We start from the raw sequence: 14931 nt of genomic DNA on the forward strand, positions 1-14931 counted from the left end.
ATTAATTACAATACACTAATTATAAGTTATCAGTTATAAGATACAAATGGAACCAATTCAAATATCTATTAAATGAATACTATGCTGTACAACTAAATTCTGGAAGTGCTGAACATAATAGTAATGAATAGTTAGAGGTGGAACAGTTGAAAATAAATGCAGAAACTAAAAACTAATCTGATTTAAAAGTCTGGCCCTTAACTATGTGAATTTGGGCAACTTATTTAACATCTCTGTTCAACAGCTTCTCATTAGTAAAATGTAAATTAAGCCAGGTATGGTGTTCTAGACCTGTCAGCCTAGCACTTGGGAGGCTGAGGCAGGAGGATCACCATGAGTTTAAGGCCAGCCTGGGCAGCAGAGTAAACTCAAGGCCTGCTGGGACTACATAAGTGAGACCCTGTCTGAAAGAAAACAGCACCACCAACAAAACACAAAGGGTAAATTAAACACTAAGGGTCACTGTGTAGTTTAAGCAAAAGTGTATATTAAAGAGCTCTGGAAATGGAATGTTAGACAAGATTATTTAAGAATTAATTATGGGACTAAAAAAGTGTTACAAGTAGTATTTCAATGAACTTCAAGGTGCATATAATGATAAAAGAAAAAGAAAATGGTAATAAGGTCAAAGAAGGTAGTTTTTCAAATTTCCAATTTCATGCCAAATAATCATTGATGTTTAAAGAATTTTTTAGCAATTTTAAACTTATTAAGCCAGGTTATTATAACTTTCATGATACATATAAGACATGTAGTAATTATTCTCACTGTCCTTTTATAATACATGAATTACAGTCATAATTTTTGAGTCAGAAAAGACCTGCGAAGGCCCCCTGAATCCCCAGGTAAGCAAAATCTAACCTGTCCACAGATAAATAACACGCACTTGAAATTGAACGTTAGAGAAAAGTGTAATTTTAAAGCTAAAAGAATTCTTCCAAACTATGATCGGTATTCCACTTCACAGATGAGCTACTACAGCCCATTAAGTGAGGGTGATCAGTAAGCAGTTCTCTTCATAAATTTAAACGTGGGTAAAACCATGCAACAGCTAAGAGCTGGAGATACAGTTCCAGGGCAGAGCACTGACGTAGCACACAGGCTGGGGTTGGACAGTTCTAGACTGAATGGGGCCCACAATCTGTACTACTCATGCCTTTTATGATAAAAATAAAGAAACTGAGATTGAAACACAACAACAAACCCAGATCAACTTGCACTATATGTTAACAGAGGAAGTAGCAATAAAACCTGATAGAACTCAAACCAATGAATACTCGGAATGAGTTGTAGGGTAAATGAGTTGTAGATATAGGTCATGCTCACTCTACAGACAACCCCCAACTGAATTTCCCATAACAGGATAATCACCTATAATTTAAGCACAATAATAAAGTTAACCATTTTTTAGTAAAATAATGATTATTTTCTACTTATATTACTAATTTCCACTTACTTGATTGCATGGGTTTTGATCTCAAATTTATCAATTGCTTACAGTGTAACTGATAAATGTTCTTTTAATTAAAACCTTAAAATAATTTGCATAAATTTAAATGCTGAGCATTTTACGAGCTCATCAGTATGACTTACCTGTCTTTTTTGCTTTTCCCTTTTTGCTGCTTCCCTGCAAGAATTCTTAATTCTTCCTCTGTAGGATGTTGATACCACCTCAAACTAAGGGAAAAAAGAATACTTTTACATAAAATACTTAAAATCACCAGAAATATTCATTTATTACCCAAAGATTTGCTGAGTTTCCTATCTGCAAAGACACTGCAGGGATGTGTCAAATGAAAACTGTAATCTAAACCACATTCTACTGCTTAAGCCTTAAACGGGCTTATGTTCAAATCCAGCAAACACTTACCAAGCACTTACTAGATGCCAGGCCCTGCAGCGCTCTAGGTACAGATTTCTCACAGCTACAATAAATTATTAAAAGTACATGAAGTGAATGCTGAGGCAAATGGGTAGGAACACAACACTCCCTAGCTTTAATTTGAAGGAACTGATAGTGATTCCTAAAGAAAAGCTGTTTGCATACACCCAGGCAGGTAGTATTTCCTTTGTCTTTGAAATTTAGGGTGATGATGTGTCAATGTTATATGAACAAGAACTACAGAAATTTGTTCTGTTACACAACTTTTTACTCTTGGCTGTATCTAAATATTTTCAGTTAGGAATCCAGAAATCACTGGGTATGTTCACCTCTGCTACTCAGTTAAAATACCAAACAAACCATGTACCAATCTCCTCCAAGCACCAATCAGTTCATTCTGAATATCCTGTCTTACCCAGAGATCTCACTATCTACCTGTTGCCTAAATTTGACACCCAGATCTTATCTGTAGTCTATCCTGTCCACATGTTCCCTTCACTTTGATTCCTCTGCTCTTTATTCTGCACTCTACCTGTTTTACCACTGACTTCAGAGCCTCTCACAGTGTACTTTCCTCTACAACTCCATCACAAGACACCCAACTGATGTCCCTGCACACACATCTAATCAGGTCCACTCTGAGCCCATGGTTGGTTACTTTTTCCATTATAGAAATCCTATCAAAGTGTATGCCCTGTTTGAATCTTTTCCTAAGCCACCCCAGCGATAAAGAATGAGTAAGACAGCAGCTAAGAACTTTGACCAAGGTCCTATTGTAACAAAGGAAGGCAGACCTAGTATTGATACTATGCATTTTTTAATCCTAAAAATCCAAATTTTAACATTAGATACCCCAATTTCTTAAAGCATAATAAAATGATTTGATGTTAAAAATCAAAACAGAATTGGCAATTAGGATGACCAGATATTTGGTGGTATTAAGAATTGTTAGTTTTCTGAGCTATCATAAAGGGGTTGTGATTTCTGAAGCTTTTATATAGGAGAGATATATGCTGAAATATCTATGACTAAAACACTAAGGTAACTGGAATTCGCTACAAAAAAATTAGTGTATGTGGGAGGACACAAATGGGAATACAGATAAAACAAGTCTGACCACCAGCTATTAAGTGTAGCGACTACATAGGAATTCACTATACTATTCTGTCTGCTCTCCAACACACATTATGAGGTCCAAATGTGTCCATGGCTTGTGGTCCCCAGATTCATAGCCTTAATGACCACAGCTACTCCTCCTGATTCATCTCCAACCATTTCCCACTGAAAAGAAGTCTATTTTCATCAAATGATATTTAAATCTTTTATAATTTTTTTCTCTGCTTATAAACACCTACAGCTTCCAACTCTAAATTTATCTCCTATGGGTTGTAAGGCAGTCTCCCACAGAGCTAAGAATGCATCATCTTTGATTTCTAGCACAAATTATCAAAAATCCCTGGAATATCTCAAGAGATAGAGGTATCCTTGTGACACTAATAAGGTAAACCCAGAAAGGCCCCTATGTACTCCACAGTGGGGTCTGGGCACCAGAAACTCCAAGCATGGGACTGGAAGCTTAGGACTCTGAGCTACCTAATCTCTAGTGACACCAGGTAAAAAGGAGACTGAGCTCAGCAATTTCAATCAATTTATGTAAAATCATACTTATGACCAAAATTTCTTTAAAAATTTGGACACTGAAACTCAGAACTACTTCATAGTTGGTTATCACACTAATGTGCCCAAAGGGTGACATTTTCTGGATCCATAGTTAGAGGACACAGAAATTTTGGGCTCCTTCACAGATCTCACCTCAGGAGCATCCAATATAATTAAAGTCCAGTCACAAGCACAGCAGCTTCCCAAGTTCTGGACTTGTTCTAGGAAATTACTGAACCTGAAGGATCATGGGAATTCCCAGATTTGTAGCTAGACAGCAGGAAGTTTAAGAGGGCTGTATGCTCTAACAACTTCTAGCTGGTGTCTCAAGCAGCAACGTGGAGGACTCTGACTCTTAGCTATGGAGTCTACACTAACTCACGGTAGTATTAGAAATGAATCATAGTTTATGCAGTTCCAGTTGGTGTTAGGTCAGCTGAGCTGCAATGGAATTTTACCCTAACTTAAAATGAGGATCTTATGACTTAGTTGTTGTTATTTCAATACTAGTTACTGGCATATAGTAAGTGCTCAAAAAGGATCGGTGAACCAAGAGAATTTAGTTCTCTCCTACTTTAACAGTTTTAAAACACACACCCCAATCAAAATTCCCTAAATTACAATGAAGAGCTGTGGAGGCACTTCCTAAAATTTCCACTGAAATCCAGAATTTTAACTTACAGTCCATTCTCGTAATTCGCGGTAGTTACGTTCTATAATCGCCGCGAACACTGAACCATTGCTCCTAGGGGAAATACAGGGTTAGGTTCCTGAGAGCCTGTGATCACAACATTTTCATCAACTGCTCAATAAATAATCGTGATGTTTCAGTTTAAAGATGATTTATATAATATCTATTTTTAGCCATATACTTGGGGGCCATTCTGAATAGCATAATCAACCATGAAAAAACAAAAATATGAAAAATATAGCCCTAAATGGAAACAACTGTCTACAACATGAGACATGAAGCAAGACTTAGTTGCCTTGTTAGGGCTCAGCTGAGAACACACATGTAGTAGGGTCCATTTTTCACCAGTCTGAATGAATAACCAAAAAAGCTCTAACCAAGTATTGAGATTTGATGAGCAAAACTTTTTTTTCAAGTGGGCAAACTACAAGTGCATAATCCATATATGCCAATGAGTGTACAACATTCAAAAGAACAATTAATAACTCATTTACAAATCCTAAAATTAGCTATCTAGCTGTGAGATACAGTCAGTGAAAAATGCTTACTATAGGAAAACTTAAATTACATGAGTGACAAAATATTGTAAGAGTCATATTTTCTAAGAACCATTTTCTTTATAATCAAGTTTAATTTATTTTTATAATTTCATTTTTCAAAATAGATTACTTATTGTAATTCTTATTGAGTAATTCAAGGTCATCTTTGATTATTTTTTCAAAGGTAAAATCTAAGGATGCTAGATGCTTTCAGGGACACTTCTGGTCTATTACTCATCTACCCCTCCATTTATCACCAGCAACTTAGGGGAAGCTCACTCTACAGCAGGATCTCTTCTAGGCAACAGTGACATATTATGTCCAACAAAGCCGGAGCCCATGACTTTTTGATGCCTGTATTCCGGTCAGAGTAGAACTTAATCAATTAGAAACGATGAAAAACAAATTACAAATTGTGACATCACATGAAAGAATCAAACAAGTGGTAAGAACATAAGAGACAGGCCTTACATATCAAGTGAAGAAAATTTCTGAAACATTTAACCAGCAACCTAAAGGGTAAGAAAAATGGAAGAACATTCCAGGCAGGGAAAAGCACAGAGGCATGAAAGTACATGTAATACTGGAGATTCTGAAAAGCCATTCAGGCAGCAGCTGCAAGAAGAAATGCAGGAAGAAAACTAAAGACACAGGAAGGGAACAGATCATGCACAGCCTCACAAGTCATAGTATGAAGTTTAGATCTCATGTTAACACAGTCCCAAAGCAGAGGGAGAAAATACTTCAATTTACATTTTAAGATCTCTTTTGCTGCTCTGTGAACCAGAGGAAAGCCAAAAAGAATAGCAGAATATGTATTCTAGATAGCAAATCACCAGGTCTTACTGATGGACTTAAGGAAGTGAATAAGAAATAAAGAATGTTTTCTACATTTCTGACTTATAGAAGATGGCAATATAGCATTTTAATACGTGACAGAGAAGAAATTATAACTTGAAACATGCTGAGTTCTAAGGGCCTACAAGATATCAAATGAAGAGTCAAGAGGGCAACTATATACTAGAAGCCAGAGCTCAAAGTTGATCTGGAGACACCATACAGCTGTCATATTTAAATATAAAGAAATTAATAAAAATCACATAAAGAGATGGAAAAAAGCTAAATAGTTAATGTAGAAGTACTGATAACTCAGGTAACAAATTTGACGAACAGAAATAGAGAAGTGGTCAAAAACTAAGGAGGCAGGCAAGATGGTGACTCTTTCTGTTGTTGTTGTTCCTCTTAGTGAGAGACTACCAAAAAACTAAAGCAAACAAACCACAACAAAATCCTTAGAAATTACCCAGGAGAAATGGAGCAACTGTTGACAAAGAAGACATAAGTGGCCAAAGCAGCTACACCTGAGTGACAGTTTCAATGAAATGGGTCCAGAGCCTGACAGACAGAACACTTCTTCCACAGGCAAAACTGAAAATACAGGAGAATGTAAGAAGTAAACATAAAGAAGTTGCACAAGTCACTAGGGTTGTGGCTGGGGAGTGTGCTGATGCGAGAGAGCGCTCTGTTTTCAGGAGCTTAGAGCAGGCAGCTCATAGTCTGAAGAAGTTTTCTGGTTGAAGTAGTCTGACTGCGGCTGACATAAAAGCCGCCAGACAGCATAGAGTGTTCCTCTGAGGTCAGAGTCGTGATGCAAGAGCAAAGTACGTCCCCACGATTCTCTTCCCTGCTGCACACACAAGGTCTTTTTTTTTTTGGTACTAGGGGTCAAACTCAGGATCTTGTGCTTACCAGGCAGGTACTCAGGCCGATGAACTATCTCCTGAGCCTGCACACACATTTTGATCTGTGCTCTAAGATGCCCATTTACCATGCGCTGCATTCTGCTCTCAAATTTTAGTCTTTTCCTTAATGTTAATTGATGCATCTCTTTCAGCACAATGACCAGTTTTGCACTTGCTGCTCTATACCTTTTTTCTTTTCTTTTCTTTTCTTTTCTTTTCTTTTCTTTTCTTTTCTTTTTGTAGTATGCCTTTCTAATGAGTTTGGCAGATAGGTACACTTACTAGAGTCCACATAGCTTTTAATAATGGCTACAAAAATACAATTAGAGAAAAAAAAAGTGGTGTTAATATGTTAAGCAAAAAGAATGTGGCATAAAAATGCACTTACATATGTTAAAAGAACATGATACAAAATTATAATCAAAAGGAGAAAAGATGAAAAGAAAGTAAGGAATTACAACAACATATAAACATGAGTATTTGGGAATGCAGCCCACCGTTTCTTGTTTTTACTGTATAATCAGTTTGCAGTCTACCTGCTTTGCACACATGTGCTGGTGTGGAAATAGGAAAAAAATAAACTTCTTAAAAATTAAAAGCATTAATAAAACACTGAGCTGCTTATATTAAATTTAATGTATTAATTTCAATGTAGGTTATGTCATTTATCTTGGCTACACAGTGGCTTTTTTTCCTCAGATTCCATTTGAATGTCAGAAGCATCTCAGATAATGAAGTTAATCTGGTATTATACTTCACTAAATTATTGCAATAACTTTTCAAAGATCATCTCTTTGTAAAACACTCCCATAAAATAGTATCAGACCATTATATAATTTTGTTCAGAAAAAAGTAACATATAGAAGATACTGACGCAGTTTAGCATTCTAAGCAGCAATGTCATTCACAAAAAAACACGTTAGAAATTTTAAATGGAAACCTGAACATGAACTAATATACAAAAGCATAATACTGATAGACCAAGTTAAAAGAAATCAGCTTTAACATATAAACAGTCATACAAAACTCTTATAGGATATACATAGCAAAGCCACAGTTTTGAACTGTTTGCGTCACCCCAAATTCTCACGTTGAAACCCAATCCTAATGTGACAAATTCTGGAGGCAGGGCCTTTGGGAGGTAGTTATGCTACACAGGTGGTACCTTCAGGAATGGGCTCAGGATCCTTTTAAATTAAAAGAGGCCAGAAAACTGGCCTGCTCTCTACTGGAAGGATACACAAGCAGTTGTGGAGAAACACAATGTTATCCCACTACCATAAAATACTTACATATAAGTTAAAAATAAATTCACTTAGAAAACAAGTTGGCAGTGCACAATGCTGGAAGAGGCCTCTCATCAAGAGTAGATCAAATCTGCATCCTGATGGTGCATTTCCGGCCTTGAGAGCTAAGAGAAGTCAATTTCCTTCCGACTCTTTACAACTACTCCCTCAATGCTCTGACAGCAGCCTGAATGGGCTAATAGGGTAGTAACTAAAAGCAATTTTAGTTTCTATTCTCCCTATATTTTGACAAGTGGGGAGAGGTAAGGAATCAAACAAGAAAAAAAACAACAAACACTATTTAAAACCTAGTCAATCTATCAGCACAAGTAGCTGAAACATTATCTGTTTTATAAAAACATTCTACTGTTATTTATTACGCATCTTAATAGGGTATCATGAACATTCTAGAACTGGCAGTTAAAGTCACTAAGGCAAGGAGGGCAAGGACTTAAGCATTTCATAAGGGCAACAGCTGAAGGTTTAAACCTTTCCCTTAGGTTGCAGGGTACACCTACTGTGCATTTGAATAGCAGGTTTCTCTCACCAAAGGGAACTTGCAGATCATTAGATTAGGCAACATGCAAACTAGAACAGGCAAGAAGGATCAGAGGGATTTAATACGAAAGAGTTACGACAGCCTCTCTATCCCATATGGGACAAGGTAAAACTGGCCAAAATATACATGATGATGGAACATATAAAAGGAAATCACAGATCAAAAAGAGAAAGATTATGGAGATAAAGGGGTAGAGAACAATACATAAGGTTTGAGCTAAACAATTAGGAAATCAGAAAGCAAGGGGAAAAAAGCAATAGCCTATTCCTCATGCAGAACCCACTATTCAAATGTACGAAGAATATTACCTATCACTTACCTCTCCATGAAATGAGGGGCCCAGCAAACTTCAAAACAAAAAGTAACTTTAATTACAATAGAAAGTAAAGAATATTTCAACTACTAATCAGTGGTATGCTGGACATCATAAAGAACACAGTGTTTTAGGAGAAACTCCCAGGACAACTGTTCCTTATATGAGGGGAAGCACTTCACACTAAACACATAAAGAAAATAACTTCTTAGGATTTTTCGTCCTCTTGATGAGGGAGGGAGAAATTGTTTGAAAGCATCAGGCTCATCACAGTTGAGTTTTTCTAGGTCAATAAGACGCTTTACTGGTTATAGGCAAGAGACAGTATTCCTCAAATTCTTAGGAATCCCTTCCTTAAGTCTGATAATCACAAAAAGGAGGGTAGAAAAGGGAGAACTAATAACACTTTCTATAGCATAAGTTCAGTATCTCTCATCTGAAATGCTTGGGGCCAGATGAGTTTCAGAGTTCAGATTTTGGAATATTTGCATATACATAATGAGGTATCTTGGAGATGGAAGCCAAGCCTTATTGCAACACTCACACATGCGTAGCCTAAAGGTAATCTTATACCATATTTTTAAATACCTGCTTTTTGGCTGTGACCTGCCACATGAGGTCAGGTGTACAATTTTCCAATGGTAGCATCATATCAGTGCTCTAAAATTAGGATTACATTAGGATTTTGGATTTTTGAATTAAGGATACTCAATTTCTATTTTAAAAAAATAGAATACAAAATATTTTAATTTAGAAACGTGGAAATAAATTTAATTTGAAATGGTGAAATAAGGCGTGTAGATTGGATGATAATATTTTTCTTAAACTTTATACTATGTTTTTGGTAATCAAAATCAAACTGATATAACTTTGAATTTCATTAGACTAAAAGCTGGGGTGATAGCCACTGACTAACTGTAAGAATATAGTAAGTGATGAGAAATCATTACAATCCATAGGATATATTCTAAAAGGTAATGTATAGCGGGGAAAAAATGGTAGAAATAATTTTTAAAAAATACTCTGTAAACTGCCAACAAAAGTGACAATGGTTGCAGAAAAGTTTCACTTGTCTCCCCTATCAAACTGAAAATGCTGTTCAAATGTGACAGTTCCAGGACAAGACGCAGACTAGATGAGCCACTGTAAATCAAATGACAAAGTCATCTCCCCCTTATCTTCAAGGGATAAGTTCTTCAACATCTCTTCCCTGTGGGTGCCTGAAACTTCAAACCATCCCTACATATACTATGTTTATTCCTAAGCAAATATACTTATTGATAGAGTTTATTTTATAAATTAGGCACAGTAAGACAACAGCATTAACAATAAAACAGAAAAAGTATAGCAATATAGTGGAATAAGCGTTATGTTCATGTGTTCTCTCAAAATATCTCACTGTGCTCTACACACTCACCCTTTTTGGGATGAAGGGAGCTAACACAACGCTGGAAAGATACAGGAAATGTAAGGTACAAGGGAAGGCTACTTCCAACACTTTGCTACTAAAGAAATAGTCCTCATAACTCTGCCTAGCTGCTGAGCCATCTGGAGAGCTGCCCAAGCCACCACTGATTCCCCCTTTGAGCCTGATTCTTGGCTGAAGAAAGTGACAAACTTTTTGAGACCCTGAGATTTTGGAGGTCATAACACAGTCCAATGTAGTTCCTCTCCTACAATGTACAGGTTCAAATGAGATGTCAAGATTTCAAAAAGTTCCATCAATATAATATTTTATACAACTACAAAGGTGGTATTAATGGAATTAAACTAGGACTATATGGTATTTTTAAGAACAAGTAAAATGTACAACTAAGGAAAGCAGTATCAACAGCATAATCCTTTTAAGCATGTTACATCCTCTCACGTATGTCCTCAGTCTCTCTTTTTTTCAACTGTTCAGATGGTTTAAAATGTAAACTGTTATTTATAATCAATAGTATTTTTACATAAGCAACTGGGAAGGGATTTTAGATTTTTTTTCAAAATGAAAATAGTATTTCATATCACAGGGTAAAAGTGAAATCACGCTCTTACTCAACTTAGTTGTGGTTTTCATGATGTTGAAACTCTAGGACTAACACTGAAGAAACACAAAACAAAACTAAGGAAATGAAACTGCAACAAAAAAGTTTAACAGAAACTGTATTTTGATATCCATGGAATTTTATTTGGCATTAAAGCCAGCATTAATTAACATGAAGGGTATCTTCACAAAAGATCATACAGAAAGAATCAACTCCTGCAATGTATTAATTATTATAACTGACCTACTAACCTGTTTTGAAACTGTTTCATTGCTACTTTGTCTCCTTAAAATGAATAAAAATTTAAAAAAAAAAAGAAAATCAACTCCTTATCTATGTAAGAAGCCTGATAATTTCTATAAAGATATCTATAACCGCTTTTTAAAGTCTTGTATATACTAAATTTAATAGATTTCTACCTATAAAGAACTTCCCCATGATAATAATCATAATCTCAAATCTTAGCTAGACATTAGATTTCCATTATTCTAGGCTAAATATTTAACAGAGAAAAAGTAACAACAAAACTCTCTATCCTTCAAACTATATATTTTTTATGATACATTCTTGTCAACATATCAAAGCTTTTCAATGTAATACATCATTCCAATATTAGCAAAGACACTTTTTTTAACTGCAGTAGTGGGGAATAAACCTATGGCCTTTGCACTGAGCTGCATTCTTGGCCCTTTTTAATTTTTTATTTTGATATATGATTCTTGCTAAACTGCTACAACGCCCAATCTGGGACTGAATCGGTAAACTTTCTTCCTCTGTGAGGACACCGTGCTAGGATTACAGGTTATGTGCCACCACCTCTGGCTAAAATAATCAGATATCTGAGCTCTAAAGTTTTAGTGTTTTACTAGTGAATACAGGTTTTATAGAAATAAATGGACAAGACTGCTAAGGCCTCTACAGCCAAAGATATCTAGAGGGGTTATGGGACCGTAAGCGTAGACTGTATGTATGTATGTGTGTATGTATGTATGTATGTATGTATGTATGTATTTTTTGTGGTACTGGGAATCTAACTTGGGATCTTGCACTTGCCAGGCAGGTGCTGATGCCACTGAGGTATCTCCCTGGCCCAGGTATAGACTTTAGAAATGTGTAATTTTTAGGTGAAATTAAGCTACCTTAGGGAATTTAATACACTTTACAAACTTGGAATTCTTTTATTTAAGATTAATTTGTACAACTGATACCCTCTCATGATTTACAGAAAGTGGCTTTACACTAAGAAAAATATGAAACTTAATAAGATTACACAGGACATATTAAGCCTACATAGTAAAACTCTAGTTATATATGACTGATTTTCACTTATAAATTGGTGGCACAGGCTTTTGACCTCACCAAAATGTTAATCACTACTCATTTTGCTAAAAAAATACACACTTTGTAAACTGCTGTTCTCACATTCATTACATACACATACATAATGTGTATACTACAACATTTAAAAAAATTTTAAAGCAATTTGAATATTTTTCTATACTTTAACATTAACATAAAAAAGTACAAAGCACACAGAACATAAATAATTAAAAATGGAAAATAAATTCTCAGAAGGAAATTTAAGCTTTGTGGATGGAATGCTCCTGAATTAAAGGATTATTCATACTTGTGAGCTTATGCATGAGCTCACAAACAGGAAAGTTACTCATTATTTTCTATCTTCAAAAGGTCTAAAAAGAAAATGGACACATAAAACAGTAACTGAATTTGGACATGTATTGGGAATGAATAATTGAAGTAGTGGTGATACTAAATTTATCACTTACCTTTCATAATCACAAAAGATTGTGATATGTACTTCTGTGTGCAGAATTTTTTTTTGCTTCTAACTACATATATATAAAAGGAACGACCTTCCATTTAACTTCTTTGATTTTATTACTTTATTGTACATATTTCAACAAGGAAACTTGGGTCTTTTGTAAAAGGAGTAGGAATAGTGAGTTTACAGTACAACTGATAAAATCCTATAACGTAACTTTATCCCTTCCTTATTAAAGAATTTAAAATTATTTGCAATAAAATTACCCCTCATAATAAACTGAATTAAGTCATACTTTGAGTTCTTTTACAAAAAAATACACTTTGATTTCTAATTTAACACCTTCTTACTGACCAATTTTTAAAGATAATTACAAAAATATATGGTACTCTCAATGGTCAGCCACTCAATAGATAGAATAAAGCACAGGGAGGTGGGATGGGGAACTGAAATCTTCCTAGCTCTATCAGCTTGATGCTACAAGATAAACTACTAATCTATTACATAAAAGAAATGAGAAAGCTAGATTTTCTCCTAACCTTCCTTCATCATTTTTTAAAAAACAGGAATTATCACTTCTAGGAATTTAATCAGCCTCATAAACTAGAGATCAAAGATGCCAGCCCCAATCAGCCTATCCTTGCCTTACCTGCCATTACAGAGTAGCCACCGAGCAAGAGAATAGTGAGGTATAATCTTCTGCATGACACTGGCCATCACCATGGTAACGACCAGCTGTATACCTATCACACCCTGTGTAAAAACACAAACAAATAAATTTAACAATGAATAAATCTGGATTTGGCAACACTGCTGGAAAACATTTTGTACATTTGAAAAATTATAGTTAAAACAACTTTCCTATTAAAATGCATCATTATTCTGGCTTTTAGATACTCAAGACTACATACTTAATGTACTAGCTTGGTAAGCTTTAAAAGTAGTATGTGTATTTTTAAATTCTTGGCTAGCAGTGAATGATTAAAGAGCATTAACTATATGAATTATGATTTTATTGACCTAAGTGTTAATAAAAAGGAGAATGAACTCAGGCTGTTACAACCTGCTTCCAGTGTGCTCGACTTCAACAATGTCCAGCAATCCTTTTAGTTTTTTCTTTTCAATCCCTCCCCCATCAATTAGCTATATAACTTTGGTTAAGTTTTTGAAGCATCCTGTACTTTGGGTTCCTCTTCTATTAAAAAGAGCTAATAATTCAATCTACCTCCTCAAAATGGCCAGGAACTGTGCTCAGGACAGATGGAATAAGTGCAAGTTAGTATTATTCATCACTGTCACATTATCACTACTATCAAGAGACAAATTTATCTTACAATGTCAAGAATAAAGAAAACTCTTCCTAAATGTGCTATTTGCCTCCCAAAGGATAAAAGATTTTACACCAAAAAAGGGTTGAAAAGTCAGATTTCTGCATTAAAAAATATAAACAAAGTCAGGAAACTAAGTGGGAAAAAGTATTTGTATTTCATTTCACGAGTGAATAATTTACTTACTAAATATTACAGAATTCATATAAATTAATTAGGAAAAGGCCACTTACTTATTTAAAAAAGGAAATAGTTCAAAACAGGGTTAAAAGTTCTAAAACAACCATTTTAATGTCTACCAGTGCTATTTCAACTACGGTTTTATTTTTGGATATTTTTATGCCTTGAACTGTATCAATTAAGTTAAGGTTTTACACCTGCTTGGTAAGCGCAGGGTCCTGAGTTCAATCTCTGGTATCACCAAAAAAAAAAAAAAAAAAAAAAAAAAAGTTAAGGTTCAGATCATTACAGTGTTATCGTACATCAAAAGTAATGTTTTTCTTTCACACTTCTTTTCATGCGAATTTACTATATTATTTTCTCTGTAGTTTACGATATAAGTTATGCAATCTCTATAAGATGAATGTCATTACAAAGATCTCTTTCAGGCAGAATAAGGCTGAGAAATATAGCACATATAACAGAAATTTGGTCTACTTGTGATTATACACTTAAAAAGCAAAAGGGGTTTTTTTAAGTCAGGAAAAGCTGTATGGACAAAGTGAATGTCAACCTGGTCTCAAAAGAAGTGATACTGACAGAATTCTGAAAGTCATTTAGTGAAATCCCTCACAAACATACATATCATACATTATACATTTCTGTTTCTTAATAGAAAATAGTTATAACTAATAAATGTCAAAGATATTACATTTCAGAAAAACAGATCCAGAAGATTTGACAGAATGTGATAAATTGGGAAGAAGCACATTTTGCCCAACTGTCCTCTTCCTTCAAGTCATTAATTAACACAGTGAGATACTACTAACACATTCACTATTAAACATGTACAACACAGTGAGGCAAAATAATATCAACTAGGTGTATAATAATCCAGATCAGAAACAATGAAACTTTAAATTACCATCGTACTTTTGGTACTCAGAAAAGATACGCATTCCA

General features: G+C 34.9%; 1 protein-coding gene across 6 annotated transcripts in view; it reads right to left on the minus strand.

Moving 5' to 3' along the window:
- The window catches only part of Tmem161b (transmembrane protein 161B), a 78838-nt gene that overhangs the window by 44960 nt on the left and 18947 nt on the right, over positions 1–14931 (minus strand). For 4 of the 6 annotated variants that reach the window (XM_023700986.1, XM_023700985.1, XM_004640942.3 and 1 more), the window contains 2 exons: positions 13131–13234; positions 1594–1677 (listed from right to left, as the gene is read on the minus strand). Coding sequence is in view for 2 of the 6 variants with exons in the window: in XM_004640942.3 (XP_004640999.1) it covers positions 1594–1677; positions 13131–13234 (188 nt within the window). In the remaining 4 variants the exon portion in view is untranslated. Of the gene's footprint in view, positions 1–1593; positions 1678–4222; positions 4289–13130; positions 13235–14931 lie in introns of those variants that run through there. The other 2 variants (XM_023700984.1, XM_023700983.1) reach the window with 2 other exon arrangements.

This window comes from Octodon degus, unplaced genomic scaffold, assembly GCF_000260255.1.
Source record: "Octodon degus isolate 3935 unplaced genomic scaffold, OctDeg1.0 scaffold00129, whole genome shotgun sequence".
Lineage (NCBI taxonomy): Eukaryota > Metazoa > Chordata > Mammalia > Rodentia > Octodontidae > Octodon > Octodon degus.